The following is a 19,377-nucleotide window of genomic DNA, read 5'->3' as shown; positions in this document are numbered from 1 at the left end:
CTCATGTGAATGCGCATGTGAAAGCATGGTCAGCTCGTGGCAGACCTGACTAATTCCTGTCTCCTTCGGCCCCCCTTCACATTAGAGTCATCAGACAAGGTTCTATTGACTGTTGACATCTAGTGGAAGCCATAGGAAGTGAAAACTCATCAATATCTCGCTGTAATTTCAATGAGAGCTTTGTTGAAAATCTGCCACCTCAGAAAAAATTCAAACAGGAAGTGGAACTTCTCAGGATTTTGCCTGCCATATGAGTTCTGTTATACTCACAGACATAATTCAAACAGTTTTAGAAACTTCAGAGTGTTTTCTATCCAATACTAATAATAATATACATATATTAGCAACTGGGACATGAGGAGCAGGCAGTTTACTCTGGGCACCTCTGTGCACCTTTCATCCAAGCTACTCAATACTGCCCCTGCAGCCATCTGAAGTTTTAATAGCCACTTACTATCTCATTGAGATGTGTTTTTATGAAGTTGAACATGTGCTCTTTATGACAGTATGTTAAAAGTAGGTGAAATCAAGCATTTTCTTTTACCAAGTTACACTTCTTGAAAGGCACCGAATTGGTGGAACGACCCTACTATTATTGTTGCTGTTACGGTTGTTGTTGTTGTTGTTGTGCATTGTTACTGTGCTGCTCTAACCTATCTTGATAGAGGCCCATTCTCCTCCCCATGTTTCTCTGCTGTGCCGTCTGCTGTCTGAATGCATGGGCTTGCATGCATTAAACATGAAGGGGTGACTCTGGCTGACCTCACAGAGAAGAAGAAAGCAAGCAGGTTTGGGTGGTTCAGCCAGTCCTCCGACACTCATGGTAAATCCCCTGGTCTTCCCTTCCACATTGAAAAAGTCTGAGTGTGCGTGTGTGCGTGAGCAAGCTTGTGTGTGGGTGGGTGATTGCGCGTGCTTGCGTGAGCTTGTGTGTTTGTGTATGTATTTGTTTGTTTGGGTGTGTCTGCGTGTACACCTCTGTGTGTCTGCAGCCTAATGTCTGCAGCATAATGTCTGCAGCCTAATGTCTGCAGCCTAATGTCTGCAGCCTAATGTCTGCAGCCTAATGTCTGCAGCCTAATGTCTGTAGCATAATGTCTGTAGCCTAATGTCTGTAGCATAATGTGTGCAGCCTAATGTCTGTAGCCTAATGTCTGTAGCCTAATGTCTGTAGCATAATGTCTGTAGCTTAATGTCTGTAGCATAATGTGTGCAGCCTAATGTCTGTAGCATAATGTCTGTAGCTTAATGTCTGTAGCATAATGTCTGTAGCATAATGTGTGCAGCCTAATCGCCCTGCTTGTGCTTTGCTATTGTGATTGACCATTCTGTTTGAGCATCACTATCTTTTCAGTCTTGCTTTTCCTTTTGTGTTCTTTCTGTGTTTGATAAAGCCTCTCCCTGCAGGCCGTCTCCTGCTGTTTCTGACTCAATGAGCCCAGACTCTCTCATCCCCTGTGAGTGGAGTCACATGAGGAGCACCAGGCAGCATAATGGGGATACATACTGCTCTGGTTGATACCAGGCACTCAACTTCTCTCCCTCTCTCTCTCTCTCTCCATGCGCAGCCCGGTTAAATCAGCTAGGCTAGGGGCTCAGTGTGAATAGGAAAACAGGGCTAAACGAAGATCACTACATCCAGCAGTCAGCAGTATTGAGAAAGAGAGAGAGAGCTGTCGGAGGACTCAAGAGTCAAAGAGAACGCTTTCACACAAACCTCGTAACCTCGCACAAACAGGCTGTGGTCTCACATAAAAGTTGTAGCTTTGTTTCTTTTCACACAGTCTTAGCAGCAGTCTTCTCATATTACAGAATTTCTCCCAAAGTATTTAGAGAATATTTTAAGAGTCTAATATTTTAGAGTAGTACAGTGCCTTCGTAAAGTATTCAGACAGCTTGACTTTTTCCACATTTTGTTACGTTACAGCCTTATTCTAAAATGGATTAAATAAACAAAATTTCTCAGAAATCTACACACAATACCCCATAATGATAAAGTGAAAACAGGTTTTTGAAAATGTATGTATTAAAAATAAAAAACAGAAATAAAAGTATTCAGACCCTTTATGAGACTTGAAATTGAGCTCAAGTGCATCCTTGATATGTTTCTACAACTTGATTGGAGTCCACCTGTGGTAAATTCAATTGATTGGACAGGGACAGATATGTCTATATAAGGTCCCACAGTTGACAGTGCATGTCAGAGCAAAAACCAGAGGCCAGTAACTGAAAGGGGCCAGTAACTGAAAGGTTGCTGGATCGAATCCCCGAGCTGACAAAGTAAAAATCTGTCGTTATGCCCCTGAACAAGGCAGTTAACCCACTGTTCCCTGGTAGGCCATCATTGTAAATAAGAATTTGTTCTTAACTGACTTGCCTAGTTAAATAAAGGTTCAATTAAAAAAATATATATAAAAAAAAACAAGCCATGAGGTTGAAGGAAATGTCGAGAGCTCTGAGACAGGATTGTGTTGAGGCACATATCTGGCGAAGGGAACCAAAACAATTCTGCAGCATTGAAGGTCCCCAAGAACACAGTGCCTCGATCATTCTTAAATGGAAGACGTTTTGAACTACCAAGACTCTTCCTAGAGCTGGCTGCACGGCCAAACTGAGCAATCAGGGGAGAAGGGCCTTGGTCAGGGAGGTGACCAAGAACCTGGTGGTCACTCTCTTTTATGGAGATGGGAGAACCTTCCAGAAGGATAACCATCTCTGCAGCACTCCACCAATCAGGCCTTTATGGTAGAGTGGCCAGACGGAAGCCACTCCTCAGTAAAATGCACATGACAGCCCACTTGGAGTGGGGATGTTTTTCAGCGACAGGGACTGGGAGAATCGTTAGGATCGAGGCAAAGATGAACAGAGCAAAGTACAGAGAGATCCTTGATGAAAACCTGCTCCAAAGCGCTCAGGTCCTCAGACTGGGGCGAAGGTTCACCATCCAACATGACAAAGACCCTAAGCACACAGCCAAGACAATGTAGAGTGGCTTCGGGACAAGTCTCTGAATATCCTTGAGTGGCCCAGCCAGAGCCCAGACTTGAACCCGATCTAACAGCTCAGGAGAATTCTGAAAATAGCTGTGCAGCAACGCTCCCCATCCAACCTGAGAGACCATGAGAGGATCTGCAGAGAAGAATGGAAGAAACTCCCCAAATACAGGTGTGCCAAGCTTGTAGCGTCATACCCACAAATACCCGATGCTGTAATCGCTGCCATAGGTGCTTCAACAAAGTACTGAGTCAAGGGTCTGAATACTTATTTTTTTGATAAATTAGCAAAAATCTAAAAACCTGTTTTTGGTTTGTTATTATGGGGTATTATGTGTAGATTGATGAGGAGGAAAAAAACAATTTAATCAATTTTAGAATAAGGCTGTAACGTAATTTTTTGGGGGGAAAAGTCAGTGCCGTATCTAGTGTTTTAAGTCTAATATTTTACTATGTAGTGTTTTGTGACTAATATTTTAAAGTAATACTTTATTTTTTTGTCTAATATGGCTGTTTAAAGGAGCATCCTCTTTCTTCATCCTGTACTCCTCCACTGCATCGGAGAGCCCTCAGACATAGCAGCTGTCCCGTCCTCTAACTCCCCTCTGTCCCCACATCTCTAACTCATTATGTTAAGTCATAGTGAGGATTACAATGACCATACTAGTAACGCTTATGATGGCAGTTAGTTTATTAATTCATAGTAAGTTAATAAGGTACTAGAAGCCAGTAGTTATTACGATGAAGAGACATCCTATCACATTGTCATACTTTCCAGGGGATATAAAATAAACACAAGCCCTATAGTTGTTTCTTTCTTTCTTGTTTTTCTTGTTTTTCTATCTGCCCACTTTACAGACTTTCTTCTGTCTCTTCTGTTGCACATGGATTTGGTTTTGTGAGGTATCGTCCTTTCGAACTGAATTTGTGCTTTTTCTTTGTTGAGAAAAGGGATTTCTTAGACATTCCTGCAGTGATGCTGAACATTCTTTCTTTCTTTGATGAATGAGGTTTATTTTCTCTGGGATGTGTTTGACTCTGCTGTGGTACCGTGGGTCTGAATGTGTACTGTACGTTTGAGATGTGTGTGCGTGACATGTACGGTGTGTTATACATGGGGTTCTGTGTGTGTGTATGATGAGTACTCTGTTTGCCACTGCAGCGAGTATGCCAGCCAGTGAGACGGAGTCGGTGAACACAGAGAACGTGACCGAGGATGAGGTGAAGACACCGTGCTGTGGACCTTTTTGGTGAGAACTCCCCCAGACTAGAACCACATCTGCAGTTCCGTACCATAGAACACAACCTGCGATATCATAGAAACTACCACGTTCATTACAGAAACACAACCTCTGTCACCTGAGTGAACTATTGTGTGCTTTATCTATCTTTATCTATCCTCTATCTATCCTGTCTGGACAACTGCTGATGTAAAACAAGCTTTAATAGATAAGTTTGTTTGGTTGACCACTCATGTTGCACATAGGATATGTGGCTTTGTACAACATTTATGAATAACCTGCAGTCAGCAAGGTAAACTGACATCTATTATAAACGTTTTGATTTTTCCAGTCAAAAAATTTCAAAGTCAAAGTTCAGGTCAGTGAAATCACCTTACCTCGCATGTGTCCTTGCTCGACGCATGCAGCAGCAGTCTGTACAGTAAAAGTTTTGTATTTCTGTATGAAGTAGTGACGTCTGTTATTTCTGTAGATAAATGCTTGCTTTAGGTTTCTCTACTGTATGTGCTGTTCTGTTCTCTGGAGTCAGCTTTAATGAGTCTGCAGGTAATAAATCAACTCCAACTCCCCTTTAAACATGTCAGCATATAATCTGGGGCATCGGGAGGAACTGGAGGTGCTGGAGCCTTATACTTTGTGATTTATGCTGCATGCTATGCTGCTCTCTCCCTCTCCCAAATTTCTTTCAAAGTTCATTGACTTCTCTTTCCCAAATTTTCTTCTAATATTCTTTGAACGCAGTGCCTGCCTCTTTATATACACTGCTCAAAAAAATAAAGGGAACACTTAAACAACACAATGTAACTCCAAGTCAATCACACTTCTGTGAAATCAAACTGCCCACTTAGGAAGCAACACTGATTGACAATAAATTTCACATGCTGTTGTGCAAATGGAATAGACAAAAGGTGGAAATTATAGGCAATTAGCAAGACACACCCAATAAAGGAGTGGTTCTGCAGGTGGTGACCACAGACCACTTCTCAGTTCCTATGCTTCCTGGCTGATGTTTTGGTCACTTTTGAATGCTGGCGGTGCTTTCACTCTAGTGGTAGCATGAGACGGAGTCTACAACCCACACAAGTGGCTCAGGTAGTGCAGCTCATCCAGGATGGCACATCAATGCGAGCTGTGGCAAGAAGGTTTGCTGTGTCTGTCAGCGTAGTGTCCAGAGCATGGAGGCGCTACCAGGAGACAGGCCAGTACATCAGGAGACGTGGAGGAGGCCGTAGGAGGGCAACAACCCAGCAGCAGGACCGCTACCTCCGCCTTTGTGCAAGGAGGAGCAGGAGGAGCACTGCCAGAGCCCTGCAAAATGACCTCCAGCAGGCCACAAATGTGCATGTGTCTGCTCAAACGGTCAGAAACATGACTCCATGAGGGTGGTATGAGGGCCCGACGTCCACAGGTGGGGGTTGTGCTTACAGCCCAACACCGTGCAGGACGTTTGGCATTTGCCAGAGAACACCAAGATTGGCAAATTCGCCACTGGCGCCCTGTGCTCTTCACAGATGAAAGCAGGTTCACACTGAGCACGTGACAGACGTGACAGAGTCTGGAGACGCCGTGGAGAACGTTCTGCTGCCTGCAACATCCTCCAGCATGACCGGTTTGGCGGTGGGTCAGTCATGGTGTGGGGTGGCATTTCTTTGGGGGGCCGCACAGCCCTCCATGTGCTCGCCAGAGGTAGCCTGACTGCCATTAGGTACCGAGATGAGATCCTCAGACCCCTTGTGAGACCATATGCTGGTGCGGTTGGCCCTGGGTTCCTCCTAAAGCAAGACAATGCTAGACCTCATGTGGCTGGAGTGTGTCAGCAGTTCCTGCAAGAGGAAGGCATTGATGCTATGGACTGGCCCGCCCGTTCCCCAGACCTGAATCCAATTGAGCACATCTGGGACATCATGTCTCGCTCCATCCACCAACGACACGTTGCACCACAGACTGTCCAGGAGTTGGCGGATGCTTTAGTCCAGGTCTGGGAGGAGATCCCTCAGGAGACCATCCGCCACCTCATCAGGAGCATGCCCAGGCGTTGTAGGGAGGTCATACAGGCACATGGAGGCCACACACACTACTGAGCCTCATTTTGACTTGTTTTAAGGACATTACATCAAAGTTGGATCAGCCTGTAGTGTGGTTTTCACTGTAGTGTGTGACTCCAAATCCAGACCTCCATGGGTTGATAAATTTGATTTCCATTGATAATTTTTGTGTGATTTTGTTGTCAGCACATTCAACTATGTACAGAAAAAAGTATTTAATAAGAATATTTCATTCATTCAGATCTAGGATGTGTTATTTTAGTGTTCCCTTTATTTTTTTGAGCAGTGTATTTCCTAACCCCCCACTAACCATCGATCCCCCTTCTTCAATGAAAACCTCCCCTACTGGTCTCCTTTTTACTTCCTGTCTCACAGTCGGCGCTGGCGTCGCTGGAACAGGTTCTGCCGCAGGAAGTGCCGGTTGGCAGTTAAATCGGTGCCTTTCTATTGGCTGGTGATCATCCTGGTGTTTCTCAACACACTCACCATCTCCTCAGAGCACTACATGCAGCCTGACTGGCTCACTCAAGTACAGGGTTAGTACATTGCAATCAGCCTGACTGGCTCACTCCAGTACAGGGTTAGTACACTACAATCAGCCTGACTGGCTCACTTCAGTACAGGGTTAGTACATTGCAATCAGCCTGACTGGCTCACTCCAGTACAGGGTTAGTACATTACAATCAGCCTGACTGGCTCACTCCAGTACAGGGTTAGTACACTACAATCAGCCTGACTGTCTCACTCCGGTACAGGGTTAGTACACTACAATCAGCCTGACTGGCTCACTCCAGTACAGGGTTAGTACACTACAATCAGCCTGACTGGCTCACTCCAGTACAGGGTTAGTACACTACAATCAGCCTGACTGGCTCACTCCAGTACAGGGTTAGTACTCTACAATCAGCCTGACTGGCTCACTCCAGTACAGGGAGTGGGTCTACTACACCACATACTGGCTACCATTGTCTTAGATCATGTGCCATAGGGCCAGGAGTTTTTCCTGACCACATGACCTGACCAGCAAAACTTCAGGCCCATACAGTATTTATACTCTATAACTAAGGCCCGGAGAAGTCTCATTTGCAAGACTCATGGCGCTCCATGGCAGCTGTGAAAAGAGACTCGACCAGAATTACTTCCAAGTCAGGTCAGGTGGTAAGGAAAAACTCCTGGCCCTAACTATGGAATCAATGATATTTTTAATGTGACTTGCTTCAGCAGTCACACTTTAAATATTGTACTTATTTCTGACATTTTATTAGTTATTATTTGGACCACTACTCCTTTTACACTGTTTAAGCTAGAAACACCATTCAAACTTTAAAACATGCAGACTGGTGTGGAATAGTTTTGATACCTTTTAAACTATTAACCTTTTTGTAATCCAAAAAATCCTAATCCACTTTAATGTAAACAATGTGACTTTTGACACAAATCAGCTACTTTGACCACTTTCCCAACAACTTAGACAAAAACGTTGAGCGTATGAAATCTTAAGCCCGGTTCAGATACAACAGCCGACATAAGGAGAGATGAGACAAGACAAAATTAGCTAGTTCTGGAATTGTCTGTTGTTGTAACAGCTCTCGTTGGTAGAAGGAAGAGTGGACCAAAGCGCAGCGTGGAAAGTGTTCATGATATTTATTTACAAAAAACACTCCAACAAAATAACCAAAATGAAAACGAAAGCGGACAGTTCTGTAAGGCAAATAAACTATACAGAAAACAAGATCCCACAAAACCCAAACGGAAAATGACAACTTATATATGATCCCCAATCAGAGACAATGATAGACAGCTGCCTCTGATTGGGAACCACACTCGGCCAAAACACACTCGGCCACACCCTGACCTAACCAAACATAGAGAATAATAGGGATCTCTAAGGTCAGGGCGTGACAGTTGTAGGACAGCTGACTAAAATTGGTGCATTCAGATCAAAAAGATGAGATGCATGGTTGAGAACGATTCCATTATAATGTGACTATTTTTACAATGATGTGGTGAAGCTTTGAAACAAAGTTGGCACTTGTTGTAGCAAACGAGTTGGCACTTGTTGTAGTATCATTAAATACATGCACCAGAAACATGGCACACTTTGTGACTTGACAGAGAAATATCAGCAAGCTAGCCTCTAACGAGTCACAAACCCGGATCCGGGATCCCCCCCATCAAAAAAGCTGACTAGCATAGCCTAGCCTAAAGCCACAGGGAAATCATATAATAAAATGTTCATGAAATCACAAGTCCAAGACACCAAATGAAAGATACACATCTCTTGAATCCAGCCATCATTTCTGATTTTTAAAATGTTTTACAGGGAAGACACAATATGTATTTCTATTAGCTAACCACCATAGCAAAAGACACAACTTTTTTTTTCACCATTTTTTTCCTGTATAGGTAGCTATCACAAATTCGACCAAATAAAGATATAAATAGTCACTAACCAAGAAACAACTTCATCAGATGACAGTCTGATAACATATTTATTGTATAGCATATGTTTTGTTCGAAAAATGTGCATATTTCAGGTATAAATCATAGTTTTACATTGCAGCCACCATCACAACTCTCACCAAAGCAACTAGAATAACTACAGAGAGCAACGTGAATTACCTAAATACTCATCATAAAACATTTATGAAAAATACACAGCGTACAGCAAATGAAAGACAAAGATCTTGTGAATCCAGCCAATATTTCAGATTCTTTAATTGTTTTACAGCGAAAACACAATTTAGCATTATATTAGCTTACTACAATAGCCAACCACACAGCAGCATTGATTCATGCACGTTAGCGATAGCGAATAAACCAGCAAAAGATATAACATTTTTCACTAACCTTCTCAAAACTTCATCAGATGACAGTCCTATAACATCATATTACACAATACATATATTGTTTGTTCGAAAATGTGCATATTTAGCGGCACAAATCGTGGTTATACAATGAGAATAGTAGCCAAGCTGCCAACAAAATGTCGGGAGAAATCTTGGGAGAGGCACCTAATCTAATCAATAACTAATCATAAACTTGACTAAAAAATACAGGTTGGACAGCAAATGAAAGATACATTAGTTCTTAATGCAACCGCTGTGTTAGATTTTTAAAATTAACGTTACTACGACATACAGCGTGCGTTAAAGCGAGACCGCACCGAAATTAATGGTGGAATAGTAGTTTTACATTTTTCAACAGAACAACAAATTAACATCATAAATAGTTCTTACTTTTTGATGAGCTTCCATCAGAATCTTGTGCAAGTTGTCCTTTGTCCAGAAGAATCGTTGCTCGGTTGTAGATTGTCGTCTTCAACTTTGGAATTAGCAGCAAACGTTAGCCATGTGACGAAGACGTGTCCAACTCACTATAACGCAGCACAAATGAAATACCAAAAATCGCAATATACTGATATAAACTGATATAACTCGGTTTAAAATAACTACATTATGATGTTTTTAACACCTATATCGAATAAAATCAGAGCCGGATATATCTAAGGCCTATAACGAGAGCTTTTCAGAATGCCATCCTGAGGTCTGTCTTGCGCCATGACGAACGTTGAAAAGAGTGCACCCCACGTTCCAAGAGCCTTTATACGGCCTCAGATCTACCTAGCAACACCATTCCAATTCTCACTGCTTACTGACATCTAGGGGAAATCGTATGCAGTGCATGTCGACTCATAGATTACATGCAAATTAATAAACTGACCCTGGAACAGAGTGCCCGATTTCAGATTTCTCACTTCCTGACAGGAAGTTAGCTGCAACTTGAGTTCTGTTTTACTCACAGATATAATTCAAACGGTTTTAGAAACTAGAGAGTGTTTTCTATCCAATAGTAATAATAATATGCATATTGTACGAGCAAGAATTGAGTACGAGGCAGTTTAATTTGGGAACGAATTTTTACAAAGTGAAAACAGCGCCCCCATATTGACTATTACTGCAGCAAAAGAGCTAGCTAGCTGTCTGCTTGGCTTGCTAGCTGCTTGTTTAAACACAGACAAAATGTCAGCGCACTGTTCTCTGATTGGCTAAATGGATCCGTCTCGTCGCAAGTCTTTAGCTAAGATTTGACATGTTCAATTTGGGAAAATCAAGCAGCCGACATGAGACGTTCTAAAAATAGAGTGTTCAAAGCAAATGTTATGAAACTGAGTAAAACCATGTTGTCTGTTGTATCTGAATCAGGCTTTAGTCTGCTTCTCTGCTGTTCAAATCTGAAATCAGAACTGAAATATCTTCTACCAATTTATTTTTATTTTTATTTATTTGCACCAAAGAAAACAAGTGATAGACAACAATACAGATATAAAATAAAGAAAACGGTGTGCAGGTGTTGATGAAAGACCAACGGCTAATATGAAAACCACACCACAAAAAATTATATTCAATACATAAGTACAAAAATAACGAAGGTTTGTTAAAACAGATAACAAAACCTAATAATAATAAATGTTTAAATTAATTTATCAGTAATCACCTGAAAAAAAACTATTCAGCTTTTTTAGTAACCAAGTCAACAATTCTTTCTCTCAACTTTAATTTTTTTTAACCACCTTCCCAACATCTTAGACAAAAAAGAGCATATGAATTCTTGTTCTCATTCTCTTTTGTTCAAATCTGAAATCAGATCAGAAAAACTTCTACAAATCAAGAGTTACAGCTGTTTTAGTAACCGCATCAGCTACTTTCATTAAGCTAACTTCCCACTGTTGAATAAACTGCCATGGAACTTTCAGAAATGTCTAATTATATACCAGGTAGTTTGGATCCTGGATGCTGATTGGCTGTGTGTATATCAGACAATATATCACGAGTATGATGCAAAACTACTTATTTACTGTTATATTCATGTTGGAAACTGGTTTAAAATAGCAATAAGACAACTCTGGGGTTTGTCGTATATGGCCAATATGCCACTGCTAAGGGCTGTATCCAGGCACTCCACTTTGCATTGTGTGTAAGAACAGCCCTTAGGTGTGGTATACTGGCCAATATATCACACCTCGTCAGGCCTTATTGCTTAATTATAAAACTTGGGGAGCACATTCTAAGAATTAGACAATTAGTAAACAATGTGACTTTTGACACATCAGCTATTTTTACCACTTTCCCAACTGTTGGAAAAGGTATGAAATCAGTCTCCTTCTCTGCTATTAAAATGTTAAATCAGAACAGAAATATCTTCTACCAATCAAACGATATAACTGTTATAAAAACCGCATCAACTACTTTCATCAAGCTAAATGCCCACTGTTGAATTAACTGCCATGTAATGGAGCATTCTTACATTTCTAATTATATCACTGGGGGAGCACATTCTAAGAATGAGAACCACTAATTAATGTGACTTGCTTCAGCAGGACCACTAGAAATTCCACTTGCTTCTGACTTATAGTTAGTGTGCCTTGCTTCACAATACCATTCTATGTAATAACCTACCACTACTATAAGGCCTACTAATACCACACTCACTACTACTACTACTACTACTACTACCACACTCACTACTACTATTGCTACTACTGCTACTACTACTACTACTACTAATAATAATAATAATAATATTACTACTACTTCACGGAGTTGTGGCTGAACGACGACATTATCAACATACAGTTGGCTGGTTATATGCTGTATTGGCAGAATAGAACAGCGGCGTCTGGTAAGACAAGGGGCTGTGGACTATGTATTTTTGTAAATAATAGCTGGTGCACGATATCTAAGGAAGTCTCGAGGTTTTGCTCGCCTGAGGTAGAGTATCTCATGATAAACTGTAAACTACACTATCTACATAGAGAGTTTTCACCTGTATTTTTCGTAGCTGTCTACATACCACCACAGACTGAGGCTGGCAATAAGACCGCACTCAATGAGCTGCATTCCGCCATAAGCAAACAGGACGAGCGCTCCTAGTGGCCGGGGACTTTAATGCAGGGAAACTTAAATCGATCTTACCAAATTTCTATCAGCATGTTAAATGTGCAACCAGATGGGGAAAAAAAACTATTAACCACCTTTACTCCACACACAGAGACACATACAAAGCTCTCCCTCGCCCTACATTTGGCAAATTTGACCATAATTCTATCCTCCTGATTCTTGCTTACAAGCAAAAATTAAAGCAGGAAGCACCAGTGACTCGATCAATAAAAAAGTGGTGAGATGAAGCAGATGCTAAGCTACAGAACTGTTTTGCTAGCACAGACTGGAATATGTTCCGGGATTCCTCCGATGGCATTGAGAAGTACACCACATCAGTCACTGGCTTCATCAATAAGTGCATCGATGACGTCATCCCCACAGTGACCGTACGTACATACCCCAACCAGAAGCCATGGATTACAGGCAACATCTGCACTGAGCTAAAGGCTAGAGCTGCCGCTTTCAAGGAGCGGGACTCTAACCTGGAAGCTTATAAGAAATCCCGCTATGCTGTCCGACGAACCATCAAACAGGCAAAGCATCAATACAGGACTAAGATCGAATCGTATGACGCTCGTCGGCTGTGTCAGGGCTTGCAAACCATTACAGACTACAAAGGGAAGCACAGACGAGAGCTGCCCAGTGACACGAGCCTACCAGACAAGCTAAACTACTTCTATGCTCGCTTTGAGGCAAATAACACTGAAACATGCATGAGAGCACCAGCTGTTCCGGACGACTGTGTGATCACGCTCTCCGCAGCCGATGTGAGTAAGACCTTTACAGGTCAACATTCACAAGGCGGCAGGGCCAGACGGATTACAAGGACGTGTACTCCGAGCATGCGCTGACCAACTGTCAAGTGTCTACACTGACATTTTCAACCTCTCCCTGTCCGAGTTTGTAATACCAACATGTTTTAAGCAGACCACCATAGTCCCTGTGCCCAAGAACACTAAGGTAACCTGCCTAAATGACTACCGACCCATAGCACTCACATCTGTAGCCATGAAGTGCTTTGAAAGGCTGGTCATGGCTCACATCAACACCATTATCCCAGAAACCCTAGAACCAATCCAATTTGCATACCACCCAACAGATCCACATATGATGCAATCTCTATTGCACTCCACACTTCCCTTTCCCACCTGGACAAAAGGAACACCTACGTGAGAATGCTATTCATTGACTACAGCTCAGCGTTCAACACCATAGTGCCCTCAAAGCTCATCAATAAGCTAAGGACCCTGGGACTAAACACCTCCCTCTGCAACTGGATCCTGGACTTCCTGACGGGCCGCCCCCAGGTGGTAAGGGTAGGTAACAACACAACTGCCACACTGATCCTCAACACAGGAGCTCCATAGGGGTGCGTGCTCAGTCCCCTCCTGTCCTCTCTGTTCACTCATGACTGCACGGCCAGGCACAACAGCAACACCATCATTAAGTTTGCCGATGATACAGTGGTAGGCCTGATCACCGACAACGACGAGACAGCCTATAGTGAGGAGGTCAGAGACCTGGCCGTCTGGTGCCAGGACAACAACCACTCCCTAAACGTGATCAAGACAAAGGAGATGATTGTGGATTAAAGGAGGACCGAGGACCGAGCAAACCCCCATTCTCATCAACAGGGCTGTAGTGGAGCAGGTTGAGAGCTTCAAGTTCCTTGGTGTCCACATCACCATCAAACTAACATGGTCCAAGCACACCAAGAAGGTCGTGAAGAGGGCACGACAAAACCTATTCCCCCTCAGGAGACTTGCCCCTCAAAGATTTGGCATGGGTCCTCAGATCTTCAAAATTTTCTACAGCTGCACCATCGAGAGCATCCTGACTGGTTGCATCACTGCCTGGTATAGCAACTTTTCGGCCTCTGACCGCAAGGCACTACAGGGGTTAGTGCGTACGGCCAAGTACCTCACTGGGGCAAAGCTTCCTGCCATCCAGGACCTCTATACCAGGCGGTGTCAGAGGAAGGCCCTAAAAATTGTCAAAGACTCCAGCCACCCTATTCATAGACTGTTCTCTCTGCTACTGAACGGCAAGCTGTACCGGAGCGCCAAGTCTAGGTCCAAGAGGCTTCTAAACAGCTTCTACCCCCAAGCCATAAGACTCCTGAACATCTAATCAAATTGCTACTCATACTATTTGCACCCCCCCTTACACCACTGCTCCTCTCTGTTGTTATCATTTATGTGTAGTCACTTTAATAACTCTACCTACATGTACATATTACCTCAATTACCTTGACTAACGGTGCCCCCGCACATTGACTCTGTACCGGTACGCCCCTGTTGCTATTTTACTGCTGCTCTTGAATTACTTGTTACTTTTATTTCTTATTTATATTCATATTTTTATTTTATTTAAACTGCGTTGTTGGTTAGGGGCTCATAAGTAAGCATTTCACTGTAAGGTCTACACCTGTATTCGGCGCATGTGACTAATGCAGTTTGATTTGATTTGATTATTATTACTACAAGTACTACTACTACTAATAATAATAATAATAATAATAGTAATTACTGCTACTGCTACTACTACTACTACTACTAATAATAATAATAATAATAGTATACTATTACTGCTACTGCTACTACTACTGCTACTACAGTCAATAGGTCCACCACTACTGCAGTCACTACTTCTACTAAAACATTAGCCTTCATTTTTCAACACTAGCAATTTAAACTTCAACATTTCTTTGAATGCAATAAAAATATGTTTTTGCCAGCTGAAGCAATTCACAATTTATTTTCATGGAAAATGACCTTTCTAGTTTATAATGTGTTAATGTGTTATATTGACTGACACCACCCTCTGTCCTTTGTGATTCCAGACGTGGCAAACAAGGTTCTGCTGGGATGTTTTACGTGTGAGATGATGACCAAGATGTACAGTCTGGGCCTGCAGGCCTACTTCGTGTCCCTGTTCAACCGCTTTGACTGCTTTGTAGTGTGTGGAGGCATCACAGAGACCATCCTGGTGGAGCTGGCCATCATGTCTCCTCTGGGCATCTCTGTGTTCCGCTGTGTCCGCCTTCTCAGGATCTTCAAGGTCACACGGTGAGACCACTGTCATGTCGAGTAGGGTGAAGTCGCCCCTAGACACTGTTCTCTCTCTCTCTCTCTGTGTGTGTGTGTGTGTGTGTGTGTGTGTGTGTGTGTGTGTGTGTGTGTGTGTGTGTGTGTGTGTGTGTGTGTGTGTGTGTGTGTGTGTGTGTGTGTGTGTGTGTGTGTGTGTGTGTGTGTGTGCATATGTGTGTGTCCATGCATACTGTATGCATGAGAGTGTGTGTGTGATTTGGCCATCTCTCTCTGTTCTCCAGTCACTGGCAGTCTCTCAGTAACTTGGTGGCATCGCTGCTCAACTCCATGAAGTCCATCGCCTCCCTGCTGCTCCTGCTCTTCCTCTTCATCATCATCTTCTCCCTGCTGGGCATGCAGGTGTTCGGAGGCAAGTTCAACTTTGACGAGACACAGACCAAGAGGAGCACCTTCGATAACTTCCCCCAGGCACTGCTCACTGTGTTTCAGGTGGGTGAACAGTACAGTGTGTGGGTGTTCTCTCTCTCTCTCTCTCTCTCACACACACACACACACACACACACACACACACACACACACACACACACACACACACACACACACACACACACACACACACACACACACACACACACACTTATATCTAGAACCTCATGAGCTACCGGTATTTAGTGAATGTTGTATATAAGGAGAGCCTCCTGGTGATGACGTAGGGGCTAGCCCAGGGATGTAGTGGTAAAATACAGATGGGTAAACACTGATCGCCTCTGGCGGTGAATAAAGTCATGCTGCCTATATTTTAAATGCATTTTTCCACAATAGGTGGGTTTGTGTTTGTTTATGCCTCAGACAAGTCCTCTGTTTTTGCTGTTGTGTGATACATAACTAGAGTAAAATGTTCCATGGTCTACAGTATATACATACTGTAAAGTACAGTATGTTATGTTGTACTACCAGCGTATGCTCTATGTGTATCCATAAAATGACATATGAATTATAGGACCTCTATGTGTGTAGCATCCAATATGATTGAGTGTGTTTGGGTGTGTTGTTGCCAGATCCTGACGGGTGAAGACTGGAACGCTGTGATGTATGACGGCATCATGGCGTACGGTGGCCCTTCCTCATCAGGGATGATCGTCTCCTTCTACTTCATCATCCTCTTCATCTGCGGAAACTGTATCCTTTCTTTACCCCACCCATCCTATCAACAGCCCAGATCATAATCTGCGCTTACCTAGGTTCCAGGGAGGCTGGTGGGAGGAGATATAGGAGCTGATTGTAATGGCTGGAATGTTATGAATGGGATGGTATCAAACATATACAACATGCCCAACAGCTTCCTCTGATCCAGACACTCCAGGGCTGGGAGGTTTGTATTAGCCCAAACACAATAACCATCTTATCCTTGGCCGTTTCCTCCCATCCAGCATTGAACATTTCTGACTTCGACACAAGCACTGTATGCTTTTCTCTCTGTTCCTATTCTGAATATTCTGTATCAGTGTCTTCCTTTTGTCCTTGACTGAACACTTTGCTCAGACATCCTGCTGAACGTCTTCTTGGCTATCGCTGTGGACAACCTGGGAGACGCGGAGTCTCTCAACGCTCCACGAGACAAAAAGGAAGAGAAAAAGGAAGACTTGGTAAAACTCCTTCCCAGACATATTGTGGTTCAGGTTTATTCAGCGGCATTGTATACTTGTGAAACATACATAATATGTGATGCTATAAAATAGTTTCAAATACACTTTAAAAACTAAATTATGACACTTATTATACACAATTAGAACTCTTAATCACATTTGGTTCTTTGGATACAGGTGCCAGTGGAGGAAGAAGAGGAGAATGCTGCAGGTACATGGAGAGAACAGGCCTGTGTGTGTGTGTGTGTGTGTGTGTGTGTGTGTGTGTGTGTGTGTGTGTGTGTGTGTGTGTGTGTGTGTGTGTGTGTGTGTGTGTGTGTGTGTGTGTGTGTGTGTGTGTGTGTGTGTGTGTGTGTGTGTGTGTGTGTGTGTGTGTGTGATCCGTCTCTCACTGTGTGTGTGCCTGTATGTGCAGCGGAGGAGGAAGAGGAGCCGGAGGTTCCAGCAGGGCCACGCCCACCCATCTCTGAACTGGTCAAGAAGGAGAAGATCACCCCCATCCCTGATGGCAGCGCCTTCTTTATCTTCAGCAAGACCAACCCGTAGGTCACAAACACACACACACACACACACACACACACACACACACACACACACACACACACACACACACACACACACACACACACACACACACACACACACACACACACACACACAACAGGTGGCTGTTCTTGAGCCTGTTCTCACAGCTGTGTCTATTGTCTATTGTCTGTTGTTCTCCTCAGGATCCGGGTGGGATGTCATAAACTCATCAATCACCACATCTTCACCAACCTCATCCTGGTCTTCATCATGCTCAGCTCTGTCTCCCTCGCTGCAGAGGACCCCATACGCAACTTCTCTGCTCGCAACATCGTAAGTACAGGAACCTTCTGTCTAGGTTAGAGGAACACACCGTATACAGCAATTGATTTTCAACAGATAGGCTTCGTAGTAGTACATAGTATGTACAGTAAAGACAGATTCTGTAAGGTTAATTATTGGTTAATTATTTACCTTGATTTAGTGATGTAGTTTGTTGTGATTGATGTACATTAACAGAGTACTGTGGGAGGAGATAACTCTTTCCTGAACTTTTCCCCATGATGCTCTGAGGCAGCAGGTTCATTGACTTGAGTTTCCTTATTTCAACTCATCATACTAACTTAACCTCAAGCTGCGGGAATTTAAAGATGATGTCATTGTGGTAGTGGGATAATGACATCCTGCAGGTGCACTCAATGAAACTGATGAATAGATAGTGTATTATAAAATATATTGTATTCTACTGTACATGGATTTGATACATTTATATGAATACGGTTGATGTTCTGTTTATGCATATTAAGTCATTTCCTATGCCCTTTCCTGCACACATGGATTATCCCACTCTAACTAGTTGTTCTAATGTCTTTGATGAATATACATGCTGCATAACCTGTATAATCATTGTTAAACATGTACGTTGCTTTTTGCAGATACTTGGTTACTTTGACTATGCTTTCACGGCTATCTTTACTGTTGAGATCCTGTTGAAGGTAAATGGCCTGTGTCCGCCTCTTTGTGCTGTCAACTAACTGCCCCCCACAGTAACACTCCCAACGTCTGGTTGCCTTCCAGGTCCTAGGCTATGCAGATTATGTCTTCACTAGTATGTTTACATTTGAGATCATGTTGAAGGTAACCCCCGTTAATGACGACAGAGAGCCTTGTTGCATTCTCTCCTTGTGTGTCACCTGCTGCCACCACAGTACTACCTGCCTTGTTTTGTTTTCAGTTTCTATTCTTTGTCTTTTGACTCCATGGCACCTCTTTTAACTTTTAGATTGTCATCATTAGCTAACTCACGACTACTACTACACACACACTGACTAACACAAGAGTTGTTCAATTTCCACTAATCAACAAACTAATAATCCAGGAAGGAATCAGACACAAACTAACCCAGATTGGTGTCATCATGATTGTCATGCTTGAGTTGAAAAGGTTTTGGAATTTCGACCGACGACACAATTTTGTGTAACTTTCAAAAAATGATGCAACTCTTTGTGCAAGGAAACAGCTATCATGGCACTGTTTAAGACATGTAGCTTTGACTGAAGTTGACCCAGAAGTCATTGGCGGAGTTTTGGAGGGTTTAAAAACAAACATCTAAGGCCATCTCCAGTCAAAGCCAACTCCATCTCATACTGACTGACTGCTATTCAGATACTAAGCAATAAAAGAGGGGGCAAACCAACCATGTTCATGTGGAGCATGGGCTTTCCCCTGACTGACTGAGTGCATAGAAATGTAGTGTTTCCTCCAGAACCGTTAAGAGGGTAGACCTAACCTGCACAGTTTTGTCCAGGGTCGTATTCATTAGGGCAAACCGTAGCAACATGTTTTGCAACGGAAAGCGAAAACTAGAGTTTCTTATTGGACCAGTTCAGGTTGTCCTCCCTGTTTTGGTCCTTTTATTTCCGTTTGGTGCCTAAT

The 19,377-nt window shown here is 42.9% G+C and overlaps 1 protein-coding gene across 6 annotated transcripts in view; it reads left to right on the top strand.

The window, feature by feature from the left end:
- LOC139536141 (voltage-dependent L-type calcium channel subunit alpha-1D-like) overlaps positions 1–19,377 on the top strand; it is a 128,356-nt gene that overhangs the window by 59,823 nt on the left and 49,156 nt on the right. For 2 of the 6 annotated variants that reach the window (XM_071336365.1, XM_071336362.1), the window contains exons 10-21: positions 746–823; positions 4,156–4,243; positions 4,566–4,592; positions 6,655–6,815; positions 15,064–15,289; positions 15,553–15,760; positions 16,330–16,450; positions 16,814–16,917; positions 17,095–17,128; positions 17,333–17,459; positions 17,646–17,775; positions 18,378–18,437. In XM_071336365.1, coding sequence (XP_071192466.1) covers positions 746–823; positions 4,156–4,243; positions 4,566–4,592; positions 6,655–6,815; positions 15,064–15,289; positions 15,553–15,760; positions 16,330–16,450; positions 16,814–16,917; positions 17,095–17,128; positions 17,333–17,459; positions 17,646–17,775; positions 18,378–18,437 — 1,364 coding nt within the window. Of the gene's footprint in view, positions 1–745; positions 824–4,155; positions 4,244–4,565; positions 4,593–6,654; positions 6,816–15,063; positions 15,290–15,552; positions 15,761–16,329; positions 16,451–16,813; positions 16,918–17,094; positions 17,129–17,332; positions 17,460–17,645; positions 17,776–18,377; positions 18,438–18,519; positions 18,580–19,377 lie in introns of all 6 variants that reach the window. The other 4 variants (XM_071336364.1, XM_071336366.1, XM_071336368.1 and 1 more) reach the window with 2 other exon arrangements.

This window comes from Salvelinus alpinus, chromosome 12 (assembly GCF_045679555.1).
Source record: "Salvelinus alpinus chromosome 12, SLU_Salpinus.1, whole genome shotgun sequence".
Lineage (NCBI taxonomy): Eukaryota > Metazoa > Chordata > Actinopteri > Salmoniformes > Salmonidae > Salvelinus > Salvelinus alpinus.
The sequence above is the reverse complement of the archived record's forward strand: the minus strand, read 5'-3'. Positions and strand labels throughout refer to the sequence as shown.